The 27,073-nt window shown below is 47.2% G+C and overlaps 1 protein-coding gene across 2 annotated transcripts; it reads left to right on the forward strand.

Moving 5' to 3' along the window:
• Nucleotides 1-26,608, forward strand: LOC128325891 (osteocalcin-like). 2 transcript variants are annotated; one of them, XM_053251744.1, is made up of 6 exons: nt 10-137; nt 3,301-3,406; nt 15,685-16,078; nt 17,403-17,426; nt 20,784-20,856; nt 25,468-26,608. In XM_053251744.1, the coding sequence occupies exons 3-6, from the start codon at nt 16,012-16,014 to the stop codon at nt 25,595-25,597; spliced, it is 294 nt and encodes a 97-aa protein (XP_053107719.1). In that variant the 5' UTR covers nt 10-137; nt 3,301-3,406; nt 15,685-16,011; the 3' UTR covers nt 25,598-26,608. The 2 variants fall into 2 exon arrangements, with proteins under 2 accessions (XP_053107720.1, XP_053107719.1); XM_053251745.1 differs by lacking the exon at nt 3,301-3,406 and having other exon boundaries at nt 1-137.
• Nucleotides 26,609-27,073: the final 465 nt, after the last annotated feature.

Below are 27,073 nucleotides of genomic sequence, written 5' to 3' on the forward strand. Positions count from 1 at the left end.
CTGATTGGTTTGGTGTGTCTGAGAGTGGTGGGCGGGCGTTCCCTCAGCGCTCGTTCGTATGGCGTTGCTGATTAAGCGGCTGTGGCTATGAGGGGCGGGGACGGCTGACATCACCTCCAGCACCTGAACTGTAAATTGTAAGTACCGTAAGCGACAGTAAGCGAACGCAGCAGCGGGCAACAGCACATGGGACACCACGGGCAAACAAATATCCTTCTACAACAGCCTTGCTGGACAGCATTCGGACTATAAGACACACCCTCATTTCCCCCCCACTTTTTGGGGGGGAAGTGCGTCTTATGGTCCGAAAAATACAGTAAGAAGCAATAGATACAATGAGATCCTCTATTCTCTAAAACAAGCTCAGACGTAATCACTTTATAACATATCTATATTTATTCATATTCTATCTGACTTTCAATAAACATAAAAGGGAGATAGTGGTAGACTCTGCTTTTCATATGCCAACACATTTCCCATGTATAGAGAAAATCCTCCACATTATTTTGAAAATTCTGTAGAAATCCAGCCCTGAACCGTTGTTGTTGTGGTTGTTGTTGTTGTTGTTGCTGCTGCTGCTGCTGCAGGGAGATTGATTCACATAATTCCTCCAGCAGGTTTCACATACTGGGCTGGTTTATTTTATTTTATTTTATTTATTTTTCAAATTTGTAGACCACCCCAAACTTCTGTCTCTGGGTGGTTTACAAGAACATAAAATAGATTAGAAATGAAAACCTTAAAACAGTTTAAAACCACAGTCCAGTTAAAAAGCTTGGGTGAAAAAAATAAGTATTTAGAGACTTTTAAAAAGTTGTCAGAGATGGGGAGGCTCTTATTTCAGCAGGGAGCGCATTCCAGACTCTCAGGGCAGCAACAGAGAAGGCACGTCCCTGTGTAGCCACCAGACAAACTGGTGGCAACTGCAGATTAAACTCTCCAGATGATCTTAACAGGCGGTGGGAAGCATGGTGAAGAAGACGTTCTCTTAAATACCTAAGGCGTTTAGGGCTTTATAGGTTATAACCAGCACTATGTATTTTTCCTGGAAACTGATTGGCAGCTAGTGTAGCTCTTTCAATACAGGTGCAATATGTTCTGTCCAAGATGACTGAGAAACTAACCTGGCTGCTGCATTCTGTACCAACTCCAGTTTCCAGACTATGTACAAAGGCAGCTCCACATAGAGCTCATTGCAGAAGTCATGTCTGGAGGTTACCAGGATATGTATCACCGTTTTGAGGTCATTCATCCAAGAAAAGGATGCAGCTGTTGTATCAGCTGTAGCTGATAGGAAGCACCTCTGGCCACCGCCTCAATGTGGGATACCAGGGAGTGGTTCAGATCCAGAAGCACCCCCAGACTGTGTACCTGTTCCTTCGAGGGAAACGTGACACCATCCAGAATTGGCAGATTGAAATCGTCTCCCAAGTTCTGACCCCACACAATAAGTACCTCTGTCTTATCTGGATCCAGTCTCAATTTGTTATCCCTCATCTAGTCCATCACCACCTCCAGGCGTTGCCTTCTCCTCATGAGGTTGACATGGAGAAACAGACTTGGGTGTCATCAGCATGCTGATAACACCCTGAACCTAATCTCCTGATGATCTCTCCCAAAAGTTTCATGTAAGTGTTAAAAAAATTGGAGACAGTATGGAGCCCTGAGAGATGACATATAGAAGTTCAGATTTTGAAGAGCAACAGTCTCCAAGGGACACCATCTGGAATCTGCCCAAGAGGTAGGAGTGGAACCACGGCAAAGCAGTGCCTCCCACCCCCAACCCTCTCAGTTGTTCCATAAGGATACTATGGTCTATAGTATTGAAAGCTGCCAAGAGATCCAAAAAGACCAACAGAGTCACAGTCTCTCTGTCAATTCCTAATTGGAGATCATCCATCAGGCCGACCAAGGTAGTCTCCACCTCATAGCCTGCCCAAAAGCCAGTTTGAAATTGGTCTAGGTAATCAGTTTTATCCAAGACTGCCTGGAGCTGTGAGGCCACCACTTTCTCAATCACCTTGCCCAGCCACGGAAGGTTGGAGACAGGCCTATAGTTGCTTAACTCTGAGGGATCCAAGGCAGGCTTCTTCAGAAGCGGTCTAATGATTGCCTCCTTAGGGCAAGGAGGCATCCTGCCCTCCCTCAGAGAAGCATTTATAATATCTTCCAGGCCTTCTAAAACAACTGGTTGCAGGGGCGCAACGGCAGGAGAGGGGCAAGCCATCACCCCCTGCCTGTGGGCTTCTTGGAGGCATCTGGTGGGTCACTGTGTGAAACAGGATGCTGGACTAGATGGGCCTTGAGCCTGATCCAGCAGGGCTGTTCTTATGTTCTAATCCCACTCCCAGATAGTATAAGCCATGTTCGCCCAGGATCAAGAGAGCAGGTGGTAGGCCGCACTGTTCCAAGCAGCTTATCCACATTCTCAGGAGTTACCAGTGCCATACCTAGGCAAAACTGCCACCCAGACTGCCCCTCCCATGAGGACCCCCGCAAGGCCCCCCTGCTTTTGGGCAGCCTCCTGCCAGCACTCTGTGCATGCCCCGCCGTTCCAAAGGTTACCTTATTTTTATCCACCCATGTGCGTGGCCAGGGGGGTGGGTGGGTGGGGGTAGGTGGGTGATCTGAGCAGGCCTCTTCCGACCCCGTGGTGGTGGTAGGCGGAGCAGCCACTGGGCCTGCCTGTCTGGCCCAGCAGTCCTTGACAATTACAAGGCGCTCCAGTTTTCAAGGACCGCTGGGCCAGACAGCAGGCCCAGTGGCTGCTCCACCCACTGCTTCCACCACCGGATGGGGGGAGGCCTGCTCAGCTCACCCCCACCCTGCACCCCAGCCATGTACATTGGTGGCTAAAAATAGTGGGTAGGTCTCTAAAAATAGCTACTGAACATTTGGTGGTTCGGTGCGGTGGGGCGGGGGCAGGATGGTGGCAGAAGGCCCCCCAGAGGCCTCCCTGTTCCCTTGGAGGCCCCCTTGGACCTTGGAGGCCACAGGCTGGGTCCCTAAGGTCCGGGGGTTAGAGTGCCTCTGGGAGTCACAAAGTGAAACCAATCCAGACTAACCACATAAGAAGAGTCGATGTACACTTGCACATCAGACACTACAATAATTATGGGGTCTGAATCTAAGTTGACTCAAATACAAGAAATTTTATCTCCAAAAAACTCATTTAAAATGACACAGTGGGTAATACTGTCAGAAAAGAATTGCTTCTTTGTCACATGTATAAGTCTTCAAATGTGCTCTATGTTGTAATCGCTCAGATTCAAGTCTAATTTTTCTCCACTTGCTCTTCAGTCATCTGCTTTGGCACTTCAGCCCCTGTAGTTCTTCTGTATACCAAGGGGCCAATTTTGAAGAGGTTCGGAGAGGATATTTAGGAGCGATCATGTCTACTGCCCGGGTGAGTTTGCTGTCCTAATTCTCTGCCAGGGCATAGACAGGATTACTGGCAGAGCCAACACTAAATCCTTCCAAGGCTTCTTGGAATCCTATTGGATCCAATAACCTTCCCGAGTGGACCATTCTAATAGGCCTCTCACCTCTGTGGAGGTGGGACGTAGTTGTAAACCCAACCTTAACTAGATGGTGGTCAATGATGACAATGGGGTGATGACAATGGGGATATCACAGGAGTACCCACCCAGGGAACACCACCCTCATCAGAGTAGAAGACCAGATCAAGTGTGTGACCAAGAACATGCATCAGTCCCAAGACTGCTTGGGATAGGCCCATAGTCATCATGGCTGCTATGAACTCCTGAGCTGCCCCGGACAAATTGGTCCCAAAGTTCTCCCCCGCAATGCCTGGGGGATTCCAACACCTGAGACCAAGCCCAACCAAATCTGTCCAATGCAGGAACCAAACTGAGACCAAGCCTGAGATCAAGTCCATCAGTTCAGTCAGAGATTCCGTTGGGCAGTGGGGGGGGGGGGATTGGTACATCAACAGAAGTCCCAATCTATCCTTGGCCCCCAAACCTAAGTACACACATTCAATATGGTCAGACAATTCAACAGGGAGCCTGGTAAGGGAGATGCTGTTCTTATAGACAGCAGCCCTTTCACCTCTATGTCCCCTCACCTGCTCTTCAGCAGAGTGCTTGTTGATTCTCTCAACTGGAGACACAAGCTGGAACCAGACTGGGACACCAGCTTCCCCCAACGAGGTCTCTGATACACACCAGGTCGGCCCCTTTGTTCATAATCAAATCATGGATTATTTCTGATTTATTCTGGACCAACCTGGCTCATGTTTAGATGATACCTCCCTGACTCATGTGATCAAAAGGGGACGTGTCAAGTGTGCACCCATCGTACTGTCTTCTGTGACGTGCTGACACCCTCCTGGCATGTCTGTTTACCCAGTGGCAGCTGGTGACTCCTGAAACAGTGCTGTGCCTCCACTAGCCACCCCCCTTATGCTGGCCATGCTCCCTTACACCAGCACCAGCATCAAGGGGATGGGCCAGCTGGGCCAGCTCCACCTCCCTCACCCTTATATTCTGCCTTCCCCATCTCCTGGTTGCTTACTTTCTGGGCATGCTTGGAAGGAGTTTTAAGCTACTATGTGCGTCAGTGGCCGCAATGTGGGAGGTGCTTTTAGCACAGAATGGCAGCTTGGCTTCTGAGGCACTGCTTTGCTAGTTGGATAGTGCTCTCTTCTCCCTTCATCTTCCACCAACAGGCTTGTGTGCAGAGGAAAGAAAGTGCCATCTAGGAACCACTGGTTCCTGGTACTGGGGAGAGCACTAGGCAAATAAGTGAGGGGTGGAGCCATAGGTAGTGAGAGGTGGAGGCAATTGTGGGCAGCTACAGAGGTGGAGTCAGGACTCGGTAGGTGCTTTAGCAATAACTGGCAAAATGTAGATTTTTAGCTAACGAGTTGGATCAAAATACAAACACACATGCAAGCACACCAATCTCAATTGCTCAGCAGCAGAGATACAGAGAAATATGGAAAACATCGGTTGCTTTATAGTGCTCAACAGGACTGCAGTAGTGTATAGATTTGTATCTAAGAGGGCAGGATCAGGGACGTAGCTACCATTAGGTGACAGGGTACAAAAAACCTGGGCCGCTGCACTTCAGGGGTTGCTCCTCGCAGCCCTGACACCCCCCCCCGTGTTTGACGTCAGATACAGGGGGCATGGTTTAGCTCCCGAACAGGGCTGCACAGCCCCATTCGGGAGTTAAATGGGCAGTGCTGTATTTGCAGTGCGGCCAGGAGCGGCTAGCCCTGCCTTTAAGGGAGGAGAGCTGCTCCTGGCCGTGCTGCGAATGCAGCGCTGGCCTTGATCTAACTCCTGAACAGGGCTGTGTGCCCTCATTGGGGTGCTAGACCACGCTGCCTTGACTGATGTCAGTTGTGCGGGGCACAGCTTGTCATCCACATCTGATGTCAGACGTAGGGGGTAGGGAAAGGGGGGCTGCGGCGGCTGGACATGGGCCGCTGCTGGCCTCCCTCCGCTAGTGGGCAGGATCATAATACAAACATACAAACGCATGCATGCGCGCGCGCACACACACACACACACACAGAACTGTAAAAGCCACAAGTAAAGCGCAGACCTTCCTCAAATAGGGCTGTTGGGAGGATAAATGTAACCATGTGCACCACTCTGGGCTTCTTGGAGAAAGCACAGCCCATATATGTCAATGTGATTGATTGGTTGGTTGGTTGGTTGAATGAATGGTTGATTGATTAAGTGCCTTTTGACTCTTAGTGATAGATTTTCTCCAGGATTATCTGCTGGCCCAACCCCTTGACACTGGTCTCAGCATAAGTGGGCAAGACCAGTCCTGCTGGTGTTGGCCAGGCCAGCTGGTGGGTGGGGGATAGAAAGAGAGGATGGCAAGTGGCACAGAGCTGGGGAGTAGCAGGAAGGAGAGGGAGGGGAGTGGCAGACAGGTGAATGCCCGCAGGTGGTGGGGCAGAGTGGGATGCTCACACTCGCCACCTGGTGGCAGAGGTGCCACCTGTGGCCATTGCCTCACCATGCCTCATTAGCAAGCTATCCCTGCCTTTTCTGCATGGAGGAGGGGCCGTTAATCTGAATGGCACCTCTAAACACACTTCAAATACTAGATTTTTATTTTATTTTTTTGCTTTGGAAAAAGGGGGCTTAAAAGGACTTAAGGAAAGACTTAAGGCAGGAGGATGAATGGTGTGTGTGACTTGATAATTAGAGAGGGACAGGTGATTGGGCAGAGTGGCAAAGGACACAGAGGCAGAAAACAAGAGGAAGAACGTGGACTCATAGATGATGAGCTTGAGCAGCAACATAAGGTGAGATGAAGGAATCAGTACAACAAGGACAGGGAAAGAGCTTGGAGAGTCCAGACCAAAATACACAAAACATTAATCATAAATTGGAATGTATGACACACAGCCAAAGCTTAGTGGGGCTTTGCAACATGACATTTCCCCGCTAAGCATGCCTCTTTAGCTCTCTCTGACTATGAATTATGGACTCCATGGCTGTGCTTTTCCTCGTGGGAAGATGCCAAGTAATCCATCTACCGTCACATGGGAACATGTGTACAATTCAAACACTGGGTAGCATTAGGTGATTAACTAAGCAAACTTTTCCAAAGTAGTCAAAGATTGCCGGATCCAACAAATATTGAGTGTGGATGCTGTGTTATTGTTAATGCATTACAACCCAACACTAACATTAAGACATTTCCAAGAAAGTGAAAAACATTTTGCTTTGCTAAAATCCTCATGTCTCCTTGACTAAGCTTCTTAAGCACAATTATTTATTTTTGCTTTGTTGTTGTGTGGCAAGCAAATTGTTTCAGAAAAGCATGAAACATGCGATCCTGTGGCATGAAGTCATAATCAAACTTCAGTCTTGACTATTCTAAAATAAAAATGGGCTTATCACCAACTTGATCTTAAGAGAGCCCATTCTTGGTGACCACTTGATTCTCCACCCTGGTTCAGGGGCCAGAAGCTCACTTGCCACACAAATATTACCAATTTTTGGTAATATTTAAACATCACAGTTTTTAGATTGTGAGCCCTTTGGGGACAGGCATCCATCTTATGTAGTTATTTATTATTTCTCTATGTAAACCGCCCTGAGCCATTTTTGGATAGGTGGAATAGAAATAGAATGAATGAATGAATGAATGAATGAGGCCACAGCAGAGGGTGAAGCCCCATTCACACTTAACGGCAAACCACGGGTAGCTGAACCAGAGATTATTTTTTGTCTTTGTTAATTGCATCACAGATGTTTGTCCAACATCTAGCAACCTCTGATTTCAGGGTAGGGGATCCACTCCTTCTTCATGGTTCACCGAGGTAGCATCCCAGCAAGCTCTGTAGCACTCACATCGCCAGTCTGTAGGCAAGGCATCAGAACATCTACAGGGTGGCAGCCATTGAAGAGGAGAGCTAGTCTTGTGGTAGCAAGCATGACTTGTCCCCTTAGCTAAGCAGGGTCTACCTTGGTTGCATATGAAAGGTAGACTAGAAGTGTGAGCACTGTGAGATATTCCCCTCAGGGGATGGAGCCACTCTGGGAAGAGCATCTAGGTTCCAAGTTCCCTCCCTGGCATCTCCAAGATAGGGCTGAGAGAGACTCCTGCCTGCAACCTTGGAGAAGCCGCTACCTGTCTGTGAAGACAATACTGATAGACCAAGGGTCTGACTCAGTATATGGCAGCATCCTATGTTCCTAATCTTAAAAGGGGCATGCTGAGCATGATCATGGCTTTTCAGAATGGACTGCCTGCCCTTGGCAGGGAAAGGGTGTTTTAAATTCTTTAAAATGGCATTTAATGCCCTTCTCCTGACATCAATTGCACCACCGTCCTTGTAAGAGCCTGGCACCAAAGGAGTCTTACACAAGCACGATTGTTGGCTCCAGGTGGATGCAGAGGGGGAGGGGTGCTATTTTTCTGTAACTCTGGGAAGAGATCATGATGACTTCCTAGGAGGGAATACGTATATGAGAGAGGGCAAAGGATCATGGGGTCTGGTCCACTGTGACTAAGGATGCTCTTGCAATGGTAGACCCCGGCAAAGCAGTCTAGGAACGCCCAAGCACACTCTTGCCCCATGTCGGCTTACCGAATGGGGATTAGCCTTCTCATGAGAGGGCCTGTACATTGGAGAGGACCAGAGGCTCAGTAAGCTCTGGTCCTCCATCAGACTGTGTTCCCATGAGGTAGGCCATCCAAATCAAGGGGGCCCTGCTTTTGTGGGGCCCCCATTATCTCTGGTAAATAATAGAACATATACATGGTGACCCCCTCCTCTCCAGGCAACCCTTTCCTACTGTCCATGCAAGTGGCCACCATGCATGTGCAGAGGCCATGTGCAGGCCAGTGTTGCACAGGGCAGCTGGGAGACACCCCACCAGCATGCAGGCATAGCTGGGGGGAGCACCAGGATTGTGGCAATGGTAGCAATTGGAGGAGGAGCAGGTATGGGCCTGCTCTCTTCCGCTAAGGGGCTGTGTAAGCCCTCATTTTTAAAGGGATATGCCCATGATTTGGTGCACATGATTCGGATTCATGTTTGAGCACATCCCTACGGGGCAAGTGCTCAAAGAGGCAGCCAGCGAGAAGTGTGGCAGGCACAGAGCAGGCACGTTCCATGGCAGGTCTGGCCTACCCTCTCTATGATTTTGGTTCCAGAAATAGCATGAAACCCCAGTTATGGTGGCTTCTGCATTCGGACGTAATGCTGCCGCCTTCAAACCTTATGTTGGAGCAGCGAAACTCACTACAAACCAAAGGTTCAATTTGGAGTTTGGTGAGGGAAACCGCAGGTTGCTTTCGCTGCGAAACCACAGTTTCACACGTTCGGATGTACAGGGATTCCAACCTCTGCCCCATTCAATTCTGTTTTGGTGTTATGTGCCAATGGGGCCTGAGGCAACGCATCAAGGCCCCTTTACCGGCCCAAGCAGGACCAAATGCCACCTGGCCTCTCCCCTCTGAGAAGAACAGTCTCCTTCACAGTCATTGCCATCAGGCCACAGCAGAGGGTGAGGCAAAGCAGCAAGGCCCCTCTAGCAGCCTGAGGAAGACCAACTGAGGAGGGAACCTCTACCTCCCTCTCCTTTGAGAGCCTTTTTAAAAAGATTCTGAGCTCCTTGGGGTCAGCATTGCTTAAACAAAAGCTGTAAGCTGCTCTGAGCCAGTGATAGAGCAAGGTATAAATCTAAGAAACAAACAGACTGATCTCCTCATGAGTGCTCAGGGGCCTGAATAAAATTGGTGCCAGGCCCCCACTAATAGTGAGAACTCTATCATAATGCGCTCAGGCAGAGCTAGAGCATGGCATACGATTGCACCCCCTCCACACACACTTCCCTGAGGGGCAAGAAGTTCCTGGGGCAGTAGTGCCAAGGTTTGGTTTACTTTGGATTGGAGGGCACAGGGTCTTTTACACACAGCAGGCTTTACTGTGAGTTTATGGGGAGGCTTTACTGCAAACTCAAAGTTGTCTCAAAAAAATGACACAAATAGTGGATTTTTGTTTACCCCAGATATAAATAGGGCTACACTCTAAGGCACAGTGAAAAACCTGAATTGTGTGTGAACTGCTCCCCAATAACTCGCAAGGACTTTGGGGTAAATCTGGCTGATATGTGAATGCACCCCCTCCATTCTGGAGAAGATGCAGGTTAAAGGGCCCCGTGTGAAAAACTTCCTGGAGGCTTTATTGACAGGGCTGTTACCCCGAATCTCCTTCAGAAGAGAGTGTGTGCATTCACACAACAGCCAAACTTACCCCAAAGTCCCTTCAAGATCCTTGGACCCACTCCACACACAAACTAGGCTTTGTCTTGCGAATTCTAGCTTATCTTGGCATATTTCCGGGTTTTTTAAATGCTGCTTTTAAGCTACTTTTTCTGAAAAGGGAAGTTCTCAGCAGCCTGCTCTTCTCTCTCTGTGCTTCCTGCAAGCATTGCAAGGAGTGTGTGGAAAGGTACTCCTTGGAAAGCTTGCAAGGGTCTAATCTGTTCTAAAGAGCTGCTCCAATGATGGTGGCAAGGGGCATCTTGCTGCCTTGCTGATATCCCAATAATCTGTTGCCAGAAGCAACTGCCTCACCTCGCCTCATGAAAAGGCCACCCCTGGTCTAAAGCACAGACACACGCCCTTTCCCCTCAACAGGCCAACTTCTCCAAGCTCTGATCATTGTCGCCTTCAAAACACTCAAGATTCTAGTTATCAGAAGACCATCTCCTAACCCACGGATGATTTATCAACTGACCAGCCTGGGCTATTAATTAATAACCTTCCAAAGAAATCCCTGATGAGCAGCCAGCAACAACAACTCAAAATCCAAAAGAAAGTTAATATTCAGCTGTGGAATATTTCCCTGTCATAACTTGAAATCATTTTTCTTTTCCTTATGAGTAGAACTGTGAACAATTGTTTCACTCTGAATAAAGTTGTGTAGGGTTGCCAGCTTTAAGGACTGGATTTGGCCTACAGGATTCTGGTTGGCCATCCTTGTTCTAAAATATTGCATCAGACGTGGCCACTGGTAATTCAAATCCCTTATAAAACTCGATCTACATGGCAGAAGATCATAAATAACTTTATGTGGGGAACAAAAAAAGCTAGAGTAAGCCACAAACTTATGTAAGCACCAGTAGAGAAAGGAGATTTGGGTGTCCCAGATTTTACCATGTACTACGTGGCTGCACAAGTGAGGCAGGCTTTGAAAAGGACAGAGGTCAAATGTTGTGGGTAGACAATGAAGCCCAGTTTACAGAAGAAAGGTCCCTAGAGGGCACATCTTGGCAATCTCATAAAGAAAGATTTCAAGAGTTACCAAAGACTTATTTTTGCCTTCTACCTTAGCAATAGGTAGATGGAGAAACAAATGATCTAGGAAAAGATCTAAGACAAAGCTACATTTTTAGGGCAAAAGGTTTTTATGCCAGGGCAAAATCCGAAAGCTTTCAGGGTATAGAGAACACATAAAATATGTCAATTTATTGGTAAAGAAGGGTGTAATTCCACAGCTGAGTTGGAAATTGAATTTTGATGTGCAATTCCCTAGTTTGGATATTTGCAGACTCAGCATTTCCTAGTACAAAACAATTATCTGGGGGAATGGAACACCCAATGGATCATCAAGGGGAAGAGGCATACCTAAAAACATTTATTTATTTACTTACTTATTTAATTTGTATACCACCCACTTCCGAAGTCTCTAGGAGGTTTACAGCATAAAACAAACCAAGAATTTAACAGTTAAAACATACAAAAATCAGATTAAAATATCCATTAAAACACCAACTAACTAAAAAGCCTGGCTGAAGAGATGGTTTTAGTTGTTTCCTAATAGCCAACAGGGATGGATCAGCTCTAAACTCAGCAGGAAGTGCATTACACAGTCCTGGGGCAACTATAGAGAAGGCATGCCTATTGCAGCTTCCGGACTATGTACAAAGGCAGTGTCATGCCCTTACTGTCGGACAGTGAAGAGGTGGAGGAAGTTGGCAACCCTCCAACAGAGCAACAGGAGGAGAGTTCATCTGTCGGGCCACAGGAGGAAACTGAGGCAGGCCAAGTTGAGGCTGCAGCTCCCGGGAGGCCATCAGAAACTGCAAAAGAGAAGGGGGATGCAGAGCCAAGCCCAGAGCCGGAAAGCATGCAAACAATAACACCCCAACAACAAAGATATGAGCATCACCGGTGACAGCTGGAAACAATCAGATGGAGCAAGCAGCTGCTTAACAAGCAAGATAGATGCTGAATCAATGGCAGCTAGATGATTCAGATAGATGCTGAATCATTGGAGGAGGAACCTAATTAGTCAAAGCACTATAAATCAAGGCCATCAGGCAGTGGAAGCAACGGGTCTCGTTGGACACCAGACAGACAGGCTCCTGACAGGCAGCCTCATGTAGAATGCATTTCAGTAGTCAAGCCTGGAGGTTACCAATATGTGCACCACTGTCTTAAGGCCATTCACTTTCAGGAAAGGGTACAGCTGGCGAACCAGTCAAAGCTGATAAGCACTCTGGTCCACCACTTCCACCTGAGGTATGAGAGAGGATTGGGTCCAGAAGTACTTCCAAACTGTGAATCTGTTCCTTCTCGGGGAGTGTAACACCATCCAGAACAGAACATTTTCCTCTGTGTTATAGAAATATCAGTTCTATCAATTTAGCATGACTCATACTTATGTTGAAAAATGGGAAGTGGACATATGCCACTTGCTGCTGGAGGAAGACTGAGATAAAATTTGGTCATCCCATTCTTCTTCTCAACATAAAGGAATCTGCCATTAAAATACTGATGAGTTGGTATTGGACGCCAATGCAACTAGCTCACATGAATTCAGCACATTCATCCAAATGCTGGAGGAGATGTAGCCAGATAAGCTCATCTATCCACATATGGTGGCTAATGACTATCTCCAAGGTTACAGCATTTATAGAGAAGAGTTATCCAGATTATACATGAGTCTACAGGGGTCAGAATCCCCTTAAAAGCTAAAGCTATATTCCTGTATCACTTTGACACAAGTAACAATTTAGTTGATAGATAGATAGATAGATAGTATTGCTTGACTGGTAGCAATCAAAAGTATTATAGCAAAACTTTGGAAAGATTTTTTAAAAGGGCCCAGCCTTGCATTATGGTTTGATAAAATATGAACAACTAGATTAACCTACTCAGAGCATCTGTGCGCTAGTACCTGATTGCTCCCCTTACCCACGGCCACATCCCCCTTACCTCAGAGATCTCTCCACCCTCACCTGAGCTGTGCTCCTGCTCCTCCCCCTCCATCTCATTGCTTCTATTCCTCTCACCCCTCTTTCCATTCCAACACCACCGATTGTGGTGTTGCCGGCACAGGTTGGCCAAGCCACAGGCCCCTAACTCCAGAGACTTCTTCATCCAAGCCCCACTCCTGCTTCTCTCCACAGCAGCAGCTATGGTTGAACGGGCCCTTCCTTGCTACTGCTGCTGCCGCCGCCACCACCATAACCACTCATTCCCCTCAAGCCGCGACAGGCTTGGGTCCGTCCCTCACCCTTCCTTCTTTCTCTCTCTTTCTCTCCCCCCCTTCCTTCCTGTGTGAACAGATCTTGTTCATCTTGTTTCCTCATCTAATTTGCACAGTAGCAGCCTCCTTCTCCTGAAAGGGCTCTTCCCTCCCTCATGATCCCTCTCTTCGCAGACACCCCGCCATATATATATATATATATATATATATATATATATATATATATATATATATATATATATACCCTCGACAATCAAGCACATCTTCGGACCAGTGAATTGCATTCCAACTGACCTGAACCATCATAGGCTCCTCCCCCCATCTGTATATGGACTCCCCATTGCCCTATCACCAAGGTCCTTCTGCTCTCACGGGCTCCTCCCCCCTATCTACATATGGAATCCCCACTGTCCAGTCTCATGGTGCTTCTGCTCTGTTATCTCTGACTGGTAAAGCACTGTGTGGGTGGGGCTTGCCACGTACGTCCTTAGCCTTTTTATATATATAGATATTTGGTCCAAGACAAAATTTTCTTGCACATTAACTCAGTGTTACACAAGTCATACAAAACTTTAAAAGGTGGTAGCTCTATCAGATGTAGTCCAAAAGAAAAAATAATAATGACAAGCTGGAAAGTTTGAAATGCATGTTTATTCTGTAATGGATACCCTGTAAAGCACATATCTAAAAAATTGTTAACAGTTGTTTGATAGTTGCTGGGCAGAAGAGAAGAAGAGGGAGGGTACAGGGTTGGTGGGTATTGTTCTGTTAAAAGATATCAGATATGAACAGCTGTATAAGAAAAAGGAAACTAGATACATCAGTAAATAAAAAGTTTACCCCAAAAAAGTGGTGTTTGTTGCATGGAAATGCTGACCTGTTAGAAAGTCAGGCTAATTTCTTGAGAATGGGAAAATCAGGCATTTGGTGCGCTGTAGTGAACACTCTTTCATTTCTAAAAGGCACACTAAGTTTTAGAAGCAGGAGATAGAAATCATATACAAAGCAGCACGTCTTATACTTGTCAGGCTTCAGTTGTTGTTCATTTGATTTCACCACAGAAAATACAATGTAAAACTAGGAGTGTAAATTCATTATAACAGGTGTGTTTAGTAAAAGCTACTTTGGAATACACTAGTCCCAAGCATACACTAGTTTTGTCTTTCATAACAAACACTGGCCATTTCAGCCATAGTTATTGAACTGAAGTTTTTGTTTGGGGTTATTTTTGTTTCTTTGTGGGGGTGGGGGTGTTGGTTTTGGGGGGATAACTTATATATATTATTGTACTTTATTGTATTATTCTGTTACACACGAAAAATGAAAAATGAAAAGTTTTCTGCAAAAACTTAAAACAACAAAAATAAAACATTCTCTGCAGTACTCAGGGAGAATTGACAGCCTAGGTGTTTTTGCAATGCTCCTTTTGGGGCACTGGTGTTGCTAGTGGTGGGCACAAGGGGCATATGACCCCAATGATTGCTTGGGAGCAGGGCCCCCAAACCTTTTGCCTGCCTGCCCCCCTGCACTTCCTAACCTTGTGGGAACAAAGCAGAAAGAAGCAATGAAGGAGTGCAGTTAGGATGGAATGAAAAATCCCAGCTCAGCAAGGGCTCCCTGGACCCTGTCCCTCTCTCCTCCTTCACTGAAGATCCATCCTCCCTACTCTGTACATTTGTAATGGGAAGGGGGGAGGATGGAGCTCAGCCCCTGTTCATTTCCTCTTCTACTCTCTGTCCCTTCCCTTTCCATCTGCATGCCCCAAGGCAGGGGCGTAACTATAATAGGGCAAGGGGAGATAGTTGTCTGGGGGCCCACTGCCTTGGCCCCCCCCAGAGGCAAGTCACATGACTAACTCCCCCAGCCGCACAGCCGCCTGGGCTTCCTTCAGTTGTATTCATCCTCTGAAATTGATGTGAGTGTTAAGATCTGGAGCTACCAGAACAGCGTGTCTTTCTCTAGTACCATTAAAGGACTTGCATCGTTCACAATTTACAAAACCTTTAAAAAAAATAATTTAGGATGCTGTTCTATTGTGGCACATAGATTATATATATATTTGTTACCACTATTCAGCCATGAAGTAAAGATTTCTTTACTTCATGAGCTGAGCTTCAGTGAGGGGGGGCATTTTAAAATCTTGTCTCTGGGCCCACTCCAACCCGCAGGGCGCCCCTGTGCCCCGCCACACTCGGCAGCAGTGAATACTCCCACCCTTAAGCACTCATTCTGCTCAAAACCCAGCACCCTCCCCACATACATTCCACCGCCCTCTCAGTGCCCCCAGTCAAACCCTGCCAAGGAAGGCAGGTCGGGGAGCGTAGAGCAACATGGCAAGTTGGCAGTGACAGCAGTACGAATCACTTTGCTTCCACACCACTGTTAAAAAACAGAAGCTGGCAACCCCTTCTTTTTCAGAGTTTTCATTAGAAATTTGCGGAAAATACCCAGGAAATTGTTAGACGCGAACAGTTTCCTGACATACCAAGTTGCACACAGTTGTGGTCAACCATGCACTGCATTTATGCCATTGCATCTAACTAGCCCAGAGTAGCAAAAGACTGAGCCGTTACTCACGCAGAACGTTTTGGAGCTTGCCAGTCACAAGAGACTCTGGGCCTTCCGCTATCCTTTTTCTCCCCTCCCAGATGGAATATTTTTAATTATTATTTTTTGCTCAACAGGATGTTTGTCGTCCGCTGCTTCATTCCTTTGCCTTTCTTTGTAATAAGGTCTTTGTGAGAGACCTTTAAAAATGCTGTGAGCCTTTGGCCCAAGACAGATGTGCAAATGGCAGCCAGATGTCATTTGACCCAAATAGAAAGTTTTGAATCGGAACCAGGACATATGAATGGCTCGGTGTCAGGGCCTTGCTGGCCAGAGGCCTGCTCTAGTTAGACAGTCACTGAATATAAGCTGTTGCTATAAAGGCATCAGTTCCTGAGAAGCTGCTGCTGGATCCCTCAAGAGAAGTCCAAGCAGCAGAAAGAGCCCTCCACAAACAGAAGAAGATGGGAAACCTTTTGATGCTACTGTTGATTACCTTGGTCCTGACAGGCCCCTGCTGTTGTGAAGGAGGTAAGGGAACACAGCATGTACACAACCTATCCATAAGCATTCAGACCCTACAGGAGTTCTAGGAGTAGGCTTGGACTACTCAGAGCTGAGAGAAGGACAAATTCTAAGTCTTCTGTTTTAGGAACAGAATCACTTTACTCAAACCCAGGTCAAGAGCACAACTGCATGAATGTTTCTCGTTCGTAAAGCAGCAGCACGCATGCGATTCAAGGTTCTGTTTTAACTAAAACTGTGAAAACAACTAACCTGGCAGAGATGCTCACATGGTTTTGATTTGTGGTGGCAACCATGGCGTGTGGATTCCAAACCAAGATTAACAAGGGATATATCTGTGTTGTATTAGTTGTTATGGACTCTTGGGAATGATAGTTTGGTGAAGGTGCTGAGAATTCTGTTTAGACTTCTCACTAGTTCCCTTCATAGAGCTACCATTCCCAAAGTTCCCTGAGTGAGGGGTGCTTTCCAGTTTACATGCTACAACAGTGTCACTACTGTCCATTAAGTGTGCTTCTGTACTACCTGTGTTTTGACATCACAGTCCCTGCACTGTCAGCAAGGTGCCGTTCAAATTTCCGATGCCTTCTTTTGGATTTTATCCTTGTGTTTAAGTTCTACAGCATTGCATGTGCGTCACAAAAAAAAGAAGCAGCAGCAAAGCTGTATTTTCCCGTTGTAGGTGGGTTGTGCAAGCTATTTATGTTTTCAAAACGATCCTGCCAAACTGAACCATTTTACTGCTGAACTGCGTGCAATCTGAAAAGCGCCATGGAGTGATTATTAAACCAGTTTAAACCTGTATAATGTAAAACGTGCCTATGGTTAACTACTTAACAGTACTTAAAGGATAAGTTTAAAGAATACATTTGTGACCCACATTTGCTTTAAAAGTAATATACTGGGAGTCCACATCCATACCCTTTAAGTTATTTCTGGCTATTTTTACAGAGAGAAAGCCAAAGGATTCAATCTAAGATTTTGTAAGTTGAACAAATTTAGTGTGTGTGTGTGTGGGGAGAGAGAGAGAGAGAGAGAGAGAGAATGGACACATTAGGTTAGGTTGGATGGGCTAAAGCATGTGATGCAAGGATATGATATAGTTATGATTTAAATAAATTATCAGTCAGCTCTGGAAAAGATACCAGCAGTACACAATCACGGCTGTGTTTGAACCACTGTTTAAGCTGCACCACCCAACATTTCTGTTTCACATGGTAGTTGAAAGAGAGCAAATTAAACAGCTCAAGCTTGCCTATAAAATAATAGTGTTAGCAATGGTGGGGAAATGCATAGTAAATACTTATACACTCTTGTCTATATTTTCCAGATACACACAAGCTCCTGGATAAAGGTGAGTACATGGCAAGGCTGGAGTCCACAAGCCTTCTGAATATACTTCATTGTCAGAGAGCCATGTTTTTAAAGCACCTCTCCCCACCATCAGTCATTACTTGCTGCAGGTTTTTGTGTGAAAGGTTCCCTCGTAATCCTGTCTAGCATGCTAGATACCCTTGTGGAGTTGCCACCTATTTTTTTGGCAGAATTCCTGAGCCTTTAACTCTCTCTCCCATGACAGGCAGAAATCCAAAAGGTGCAGTTTGCCCCAACAGGGAGATACAGTTATCGGTAAATTATTGGTATGAATCAAAGAATGTGCATCACTGCACATAGAAGTATGTGCAACATTGACCTTAACATGTGACCTTAATGGAGAAAAGCATTCTGGATATATGAAAAGTGACCCAGACAGGGCCACTTAGACTGATAGAGACTGATATACATGTTATCACAAAAGATAAATATTTAGGTTATACGTGGAGCATCACTACTTTCCCCCCAGAATATGCTGGGATGGTAGAGCCTTTACTTTCATCCTTTATCCTTCTGGTTTGCAACAGGTCCGTTAGGAAAACCCTCTTGTGGCTCTCTTGAATTCCTCTGGTCTCACACGTGGAGGCAGGTTATGATGGATAATATTCCTATTGAAGCTCATTTTGGAATTTCCCCGGAGAGCCAAATGGGGGCGGGGGGACTTTATGTGGAGGCCTGTGATTTCTGGCACTGCTTAAAGTGATTTTTTTAAAATAACAACATTTAGGTGTTATTAGAACCCTGGCACAAACTCAATTTGCCAATTAGTTCCCCAATGAATAAGCCCCCTGTTAGCTGGATACCTGGGCACTTTCTTGTGAGCCAGTTTGGTAAAAGACTAGGAAAGAACCTTCCAAAGGGATAGACATGTTTGTCTGTCGCAGCAAAAACCACTAAGAGTCCTGTGGTACCTTAAAGACTAACAGATTTATAGAGGCAAAAGCTTCTGTGGACTAGATCCCACTGTCTGATGTTGCTTTCTGATGGAGTGTGCTCTAGTCCACAAAAGCTGATGCTACAACTTTGGAATTTAAGGTGCCACAAGACTCTTTGTTGCTTTAGGAAAGAAGCAACTCTTCCTGGCAGCAGAAAAACTGATGTATTGGACTTGTGCAGGAGAACAGGAACCAGCGTGGTGTAGTGGTTAGAGTGCTGGACTAGGACCGGGGAGACCCAAGTTCAAATCCCCATTCAGCCATGATACTTGCTGGGTGACTCTGGGCCAGTCACTTCTCTCTCAGCCTAACCTACTTCACAGGGTTGTTGCGAGGAGAAACCTAAGTATGTAGTACACTGCTCTGGGCTCCTTGGAGGAAGAGCGGGATATAAATGTAAAATAACAATAACAACAACAACTTCCTAGTGCACAGCGGAGGGTTGTTCAATACAGAGGAGTGATGCCATTCTGTTCAAGGGATTTGCATACAAGAGGAACTGAGAAATGCATGATGGTAATGGAGAAAGGTGGCGGCAGAGATGCAGGTAAACTAAGAGGAGGCTACGGCAGTTTAAGTCAAGACTCTGGTGCCTCTAAAAGATGTACAACGAAAGGGACTTAGCAACTTCTTCTGCCACTGTTAACTAGAACTGAACGGTATTTGCTTTCAAAAATTCTCCTTAGCAGGTTTTCATGTTGAATATTCTGAAAGTTGGATGTCTGCAATGACACCCAATGATTTGATTTCAGTGGCTGGTAGGGATGTGCACAAACCAGTTAGGCATCTCCTTTGGGAAGTGCTGAACTGGCTCGGGTGCCTGCCGCTCCTCCTCCTCCCTGTTCCTGCACCGCTCTGTCGCTTTTCCAGGCATGGCACTCACTCTACAAAAGGCCGCACATGGCTGTGGTGCTGCTCCCTGCAGCCTACGCATGGTGTCGGCATGCATTTGGCTGCTGCACATGTGCGGCAGTCATTTGCATGGTCAGTAACACCATGCTGCCCATGCACATGGCTGCCACACATGCGCGGCAGCCATGTGCGTGCCGTAGCTGCATACAGGCTGCAGGGAACAGTGCTGTAGCTGCACTCAGCCTTTTGTAGAGCAAGTGCCACACCCAGAAAAGCCATGGGGCAGCATGGGAGTAGGCAAGGACCTGCTTACCCGAGCCTGTCCCTGTTCAGGCTCATCCCTAGTGGCTGGCATCCAGACTCAATTAATCCTTAGTCCAACTGAAATCAACTAGTCCTTATAAAGTAACTTCTGAGTAGTACTATTGAGTAACTTAGTTTGGATGTCAATGACTATTTTATGGTGTGTTTTTCGCTGTGTTAGTCTGGACAGCAAAAACAACAAAAGTCTTGTGGTACCAAAAGAACAACAGATTTACAGTTGCATAAGTGTTTTCATAGCTGGCAGTTGGCATTCTGTAATATTTGAGAGTTGCCAGATAATGATACGCAGTATTGAAAGTTGATTTGCAATGGTCCATCACCATGATTTCTGAACTCTTTACTTTCAGGGAACACTTTTCACACATACATGTGCCAAGAAGGAACCAAATGTTGGCCACAGAATCCCTGTACACTGCAGAGAGGATTCTGGGGCATATTCTAGGGAGCACGTTCAGTTCACTCAGTCCCTTATGTTTGCACTTTAGCCTACTATCTGGGCAAAAAGGCTCCTTTATAGGGGTGTTTCTCCTATATTTAGGAGGAGGAGAGCCACTGTCCATATTACACCCAGCACAGTGTCTTTTCCAGGAGTAGTGTCTTTTTTTATTTTTAAGACTGTGAACACTTATGGGATAGGGAACCATTGTTTTATTTCTTTTCCTGAGAAAACTTGAGAACTTTTTATCGAAAATGTTAACAACAAACAACAACAACAACAATTGCATAGGGAGATTGGTAGTGGTGGGCAAGTTGTCTTCTGATCACTGAGGAGCCCTTGATAAACTGCCAAGAACCAAGGGTTGGATTGCCAGCCCTCCAGGACTGGCCTGAAGTATCCAGGAATCAACCTCGATAGTTAATATGTGACAACTGAAAGTGATCCTGGAGATTTTAATGACTTGATATTGTGAAAGATATTAGGGGGAAATATTGGAAAACAAATTTCCAGGGCCAAGTTAGCAACCCTACCCAGGGGTCTTCATTGGTATTCCATAGTATTTGATGGCTGGTGCTGTGTTTGAATGGATACTTGAGTCAGAAAAGGATGCATCTTCAATGGAACCCCAGGGTTATCCAAAGTATTCCCAAATCAGCGGTTGTTCCATCCCATCAACCAATCCACTGGCTTGGGCACAAGGCAGAGATGATAGCTTCAGATAATTTTTAAGGGTTGGTAAATGAAAGTTTCTGGCTTCACATATAGTAACATTCTGTATTCACAACAGGAGTTAAGATAAATCGTGAAACTGCCAACACCTTTGTGAGGAGGCAGAAGAGGTCCTATCCATACTATGAAAGGTAAGAGTCTCCTGGGTTCAAGGCTGATGTTCATAATGATTAGTTTGGAAGAGGAGATGTGCAGATTGTGAAAAGCATGCCTGTTTAACAGCATAGATTCACTGGCAGGAGAAGAAACAAGAGATCCTTCCTGGAAACCTGTAGACCTCTTTCCCTTATAGAACCCACAGACAGCCAACACCTTGGAGGCGGTGGCTGATTTAAACATTCAACTCTTATGTGGAGGCCTTCGGAAGGGCTTAACTGGCTGCAGTTCATTCAGCTGGTGTCACCGGGGCAGAGCCACCATTGGGTGAATGGGTTCAAAGAACCCAGGCTGCCACCAATCAGGGGCCATGAGTGCGGTCCCAGACACGCCACATCTGATGTCAGATGCGAGGGGCATTATTTCGGTCCCAAACAGGGCCGCGGAGCTCTGTTTGGAGCTGAAATCGGTCCCCGCTGCGTTGGCAATGCAGCGGGGCATTCCCTCCCAAACAGGGCCATGTGACCCTGTTTAGGAGAGAGATTGGTCCATGCTGCATTGGCAGCGTGGCCAGAACAGCTCTCCCAACCTTTAAGGCAGGCAGAGTTGCTCTGGCCCACACTGCCCAATGCAGCGTGGGCCGATCTGCCTTCCAAATGGAGGGAGCATGTCCCCCGCATCTGACGTCAGATGTGGGGGGGGCATGGCTAGCTGAGCCCCTATGTCTGACATCAGATGTGGTGGTGGGGGGAAGGATCAGGGGGCTGTGGTGGTGGCCGCACATGGGCCCCCGCCAGCATCCTTATGCTGCTGGGTGTCACATTTTAAAAGCTTTCTCCATGAGGCGAGTGTGCAAAATCCGGATAAGGGAGCCCAGCCTGGTTTTGCACACTTGTGTGAACCACCAGGATCGGGCTCAGTCCTGGTGGCCACATAGCAGCAAACCGGCCTGTGAAGCCTCCTTCTAAAATGAGCACTCCCTTAACTTCATTTTTAAAATGGTGTGTCAGCCGTGGCTGCTTGCAGCTGCAGTGGGCACACTCGAGGGAGGAGGGAACCCAGGAATGGAGGAGGGAACCCACCACTTGAGTGGTGCATTATTTGGGCTCCAGAGGGTGGGGTGACGGATGGCAGCACGTCCCTGCATCCCGACCCCAGGAGCTGCCGGGCAAGCCTCCAATCATCTGGGTAGGCAATCCGCCCGCCCAGGGATTTATCGGAGATCGTCTGTGGAGAAAGTACGTAAAACCCTCCTTACATGCAGACTTCCCAGGAGCTCTTCTTTGACTGTCAGAAGAGCTCCCACGTGTCACTCCGAATGTACACAGTGTCTTCATCTGAGGGAGAGCAGATGGCAGGGATGCGTTGCGATAGCAAGGTGCTGACAAACATTTTGGGTGGACACATACAGTAAGAGCATTTTCAAAATGCTGGGCACCAAACGGGGTGACAGCGTGGGGAATGTTGTCTTGGCAGTCTCTGAAGCTCCTCTCACGAGCAGTGAGAAGAGCTTTGGGCTGGTCTGCGGGGAGAGCGGGTTTTCTTAGCCCTCCACACAGACGATCGCCGAGCCATCCCTGGGCGGCCAGATTGGCCACCCACACAATTACCAGCTCTGTCATGGCAGTGGGGATTGGGGTCTGTCAGGCCCCTGGAAGTTCCAGAATGCCCTGTGCAAGCGCACGGGGCATTCTGGGCAGACCCCCAATGCCAGGAGGCTCGTTGTAGCCTCCCAGAAAGGGGCTCCTCATGAGTTGCCACTGAGTGGAGCCATGGCGCGGTGACTCATAATTTTAAAAAACACGGGGTTAGCGGAGCACTCGCTAACCTCATTTAAGGGGAGGACTACTTTGGTGGGCTAGCCACCATTGAACCAGCAGGTTCACCTGCGAGCCCGATGGTTCTCTTGATGGAGGAAAACTGGGCTGGGCTCCCTTAGGTTTTCCTCCGTCGTGTGAATAGCCTCTCTGTGTGGTAACTGCAATACTTTCATCAAGCCATAGGGCTAATGTGTGTAACAGATCCCTTACATTATTTACATCCCTTACATTATTTTTCTATGTAAACTACTTTGGGAACTTGAAAAGTAGTATATAAATTTTCGTCACTTGCCACTTTTTAAAATGGATGCTTTGGCAGAGGAGATTTTGCATGGTGAAGCAATGGAGTGTGGATGTGTGCTTAATCCCTTCCCCAACCACTTTCCCCCCACTGCAGTTTTCCTCCAAACTTCTCCACACCCCTGCATTCCTGTTGCATGTTGCCTCTAACCATGAAAAGCAGGGGTTCTCAAGCATGTCAAGCATTGGGTCCCCAAATGTTGTTGGACTACAACTCCCACCATCCACAGCCACAATGGCCTTCAGCATCTGGGGACCAAAGTTTGAGGATCCCTTGTGTAAAGGGAAAAGCATCTGAGACAGGAGGAAAATGGTGGGCAAGAAAAGAATTAAGCACACAATTCTTTACCACCACAAACACACCATTTTTCCATGCAAAAACACTGAGCCGGGTCTCACGATCAGTGAGGCCCGGTTTGAAAGGGTGAGCGGGGAAAGCGGGCTTAGCCCGCTCTCCCCGCTCATGAGCACAGTCTGCTCTGGGTGGCCGAAATGGCTGCCCACACGACTGCCGGCTCCGTAACGAAGCCGGTGGGTGCTGGGGGAGCGGGGGCCAATCAGCCCCCAGAAGCTCCAGCATGCCTTGCGTGAGTGTGCAGAGCATGCTGGAGAGACCCCTGGAGCCAGGAGGCGGCTTTTCGCCTCCCTTCTGGGGGTCTACTCATGAGTAGCTGTGGTGTGGAGCTGCACTGTGGCTACTCACAATCAGAAAAAATGGGTTTGCGGAGCGCTCGCTCTGCAAACCCAGTTTAAGGGGAGGGGTACTTAGGCGGGTTAAGCACCGGGAGGCAACCGGGCTTGCCTGGTGGCTCCCACGATCAGCTGAAATTGGGCTAGGCTCTCCTTGGGTCCCCTAGCCCAATTTCGGCTGATCGTGGCAATAGCCTCACTCTCTTATAACTGCTATTATTTTTAAGAAACAGCAGCTGGTAGTTCATTATATCTATGCGTGCATAATGTGTGGTTAGCCAACTGGTGGAGTCACTGATGGATACATATTCACTAATGTCACCAGTTAACAATGGCAGTGAATGACCAAAATTGTTGGAATTTTGCGATAGACATTGAGGGTCTACACAAGATCAGGGTGTAGAGCCTCAAGGCGCCTGCTGGGGAGAGCGGGCTTAGCAGTTGCTCATTGCTGGGTGGCTGGATCGGAACAGTCCCGCGAGCCCAGTGGTTCTGACGATCACTGGAAACTGGGCTGGACTCCCTTAGCCCAGTTTCTAGTGATCGTGGGAATAGCTTCATTGTCTCCGTTCTTTATACGGGGCATGCTTCTCTATTTGAATGTATCTATGTACTGGTTTGGGGGTGGAGTCACAGCCTGTTTGCTTGCTCCTTACTTGTTGCTTTGAATTCAAACTGAGAGGTTCTTTCTCTCTCTGCATAAGAGACAGTTTATTGTTTTCTTAGCCTATGGTTAGTTAGTACAGTAATTAATATCAAACTCTTGTTTCTCAGTTAAAGTTTGGCTTCTTGTCCAATTACGTATAGAGGATAAGTAAGTACTCTGCAACAAAAAAGACGCCTTTAAAGCCACTGAGGCTATTCACACGATGGGAGAAATTCGGGCTAGAGGTCTGATCGTGGGAACCACCTCACTGTCTGCTATTGGGATGTGGCTAAATTAATGGAAGTGCACTGTACTGAACCGGATTCTTTAGTTGCTCAATGACATGCATGCACAAATGCATGCTGCAGAATAGGGGCTCCCAGTCTTGGGTCCCCAGATCCTATAACTCCAATCAAGGCCTTGTGGTTGGGGATGAAGGGACTGATAGTCCAGCAGCCTCTGGGGACCTGAGGTTGGGAAGTCCTGCTACAGAAACAGGCTTCCAACGGCAAGTGCCTATTGGGGGGTCAAAAACAGCTGTGGGGGCAAAACTGATTGGGTCTAGGATGTGTGGGGAGGGAGAGGTTCACTCTTTCCCCATGCTCCAGTTTCCTGTTGAAATTGCCCCCGTAGCAAAGACTTGCTAGCTTCCTAAGAAGCAATTCGAGGAAATCGTGGCTTCAGGGACAAACTGCTGCTTCAGGGGAGTGATGTTTGGCAGGCAAACAGGGTGTGAGAAAAGAGTAAGCCTCCCCACTCCTTGTGTCTTGGTACTGACCCCCCCCCCATTTTGTGACTGTTTCTAACAGAAAAGAGTTAGATACTTCCAGGTGGAATTATGCCTGTATAGCACATTTGTGTGCATGCGCAGCTTGGCCTTGAGAAAGCTGGACCTGCAGTGCTATGCTGCCTGATCCAAGTGATAGGCATCGGCAATGGTGCCTCAGTGGCCAGACACAGGGTTGCAGCAAAGCTGGAGTGGGCCCTGGGCCAAGAAGTGGGCCCTGGGCCAAGAAGGGTCCTGGCCTCCCACCGCCTTCTTGGGAAGCAGGAGGGCAAGAATGAAGAGCAAGCTGTTGCCAAGCTGGGGGGGGGCCCTCTCCCTACTGCCCCCATCCAATTATTGCTCTGCCCCTGGCTTGACAGCAGGCTTGCTCCCATGAGCAACTTATTCCTCTCTCTGTGTCCAGGTACTATGAAATGCTCAAGACCCCGCTGGAGATGAAGCATGAGCAGTGTGAGAACTACGCACCCTGTGACTATTACTCGGAACACGTGGGATTCCACACAGCATATCGCTATTATTTTGGAAGTGTCTGAAGGTGGCCTTTCCCTGTTCTCACCGGCTTGGGGCATCTAGAGACAGATATCTAAAATATAAATAAAAGCAATTGAATGAAAGGTGCAGGTGTGGGAGCAAAGGAGACAAAATAAATTACACTTGTGGTTCTATGATACTAGGAAGAGCCACAAACAGCAATATTTAAGCAACAAGTCTGCATTCCAGTCAGGTAATTTGAGGCATTTAGGTCCTCATTGTTCTGGGGCCATTTCTTTAGTAACCAGTTCCAGAGCTTACGACACTTGTTTATGGATTATTTAGTATGATCTGAACTGGGCACAGGGCATCTGTGCCTCTCGTTTTCTTCTTGGCTTTGCTCTCGCCCTCCCACCGGCCACCGCTTTCCTCTCACCCTCCCTGCCAGATGGCTGCTGCTCGGCCATTCTCCTGGCCAGCAGTTTCTTTCCCCCCACCTGCCCGTCCCTGCGGTTATCTGGCAGCTGCTCATGCACTCTCACCATGTCATGCATGGGATTAGCAACAAGTACGTTTAAGAGAAATATATAGCTAGATGCCATGGAAAGTGCGGGATGGTGGCGGGGAGGCAGAAATGGTGGTCTGGGCAAGTGTTTGCCATGGTGCCTGGAGGCTGATGATCATTTTCAGAGTTGGGTTTCTTCATGGGCACCCTAAAGCAAAATCAGTGCCCCGTGCTAGGGCTATGCTAAACCTTCTAATGGTCTCGATCAGCATGAAGAAAGAGATTGTGGAGAGGGGGCAAAATGTTTCAGAAATCACCCCAAATATGATCTCTTTGTGCTTGTTCCCTGTTATTCACAGCTCTAATTGGCTGCTGCTTTAGTGCCATTTTTTTTTTAAAGGTCACTTTCCTCCTAGAAATACTAAGATTGTCACATAACCAGTCAGTTATGACCAGTGATTATCTTACTGAAGCCAAAAAGTCTATGCAGAATGATGGTGTTGCTCATAAGCTTAGGCCAAGCTAGACATGGTGTAATAATAAATAATAAACAAATAATAAACTATTATTATTATTATTATTAATAAACTGTATTTGTTAGCTGCCCCATAACATGTGGTTTAAACTTGCTGGCATGATGCTTTTGTTGTTTGTTTTGAACAAATGGCGTGGGGAGGGCGATTTAGCCCTTTGCCTCCCCATGATCCAACTCTGGGTCACCTCCCCGGTGGCTACTGTTCGTCTCAGGAGGGAAGCTACCATTATTACTTCTTGATGTTGCTTCCTTGCCAAATCCGACTGGTCACACGAAGACCTCACTGTGCACTTCTCCACATCTTGGTTTATTCTATTTCTTTTAAAGTTCCCGCTGTATTTAACAATGGACCTTTGTGCAGATGTCAGACATCTGCATTGGGATCTGATGAAACTCAGGAGCCCTCTTTGAAAGTTTTGGCGCTCTGGCCAGATGTGGAGCTCTACTCTTGAGCAATGTTTTCGGCTCCACCTGCTGGCTAATGCTTTCCCATCTGTT

Source organism: Hemicordylus capensis, chromosome 5, assembly GCF_027244095.1.
Source record: "Hemicordylus capensis ecotype Gifberg chromosome 5, rHemCap1.1.pri, whole genome shotgun sequence".
NCBI lineage: Eukaryota > Metazoa > Chordata > Lepidosauria > Squamata > Cordylidae > Hemicordylus > Hemicordylus capensis.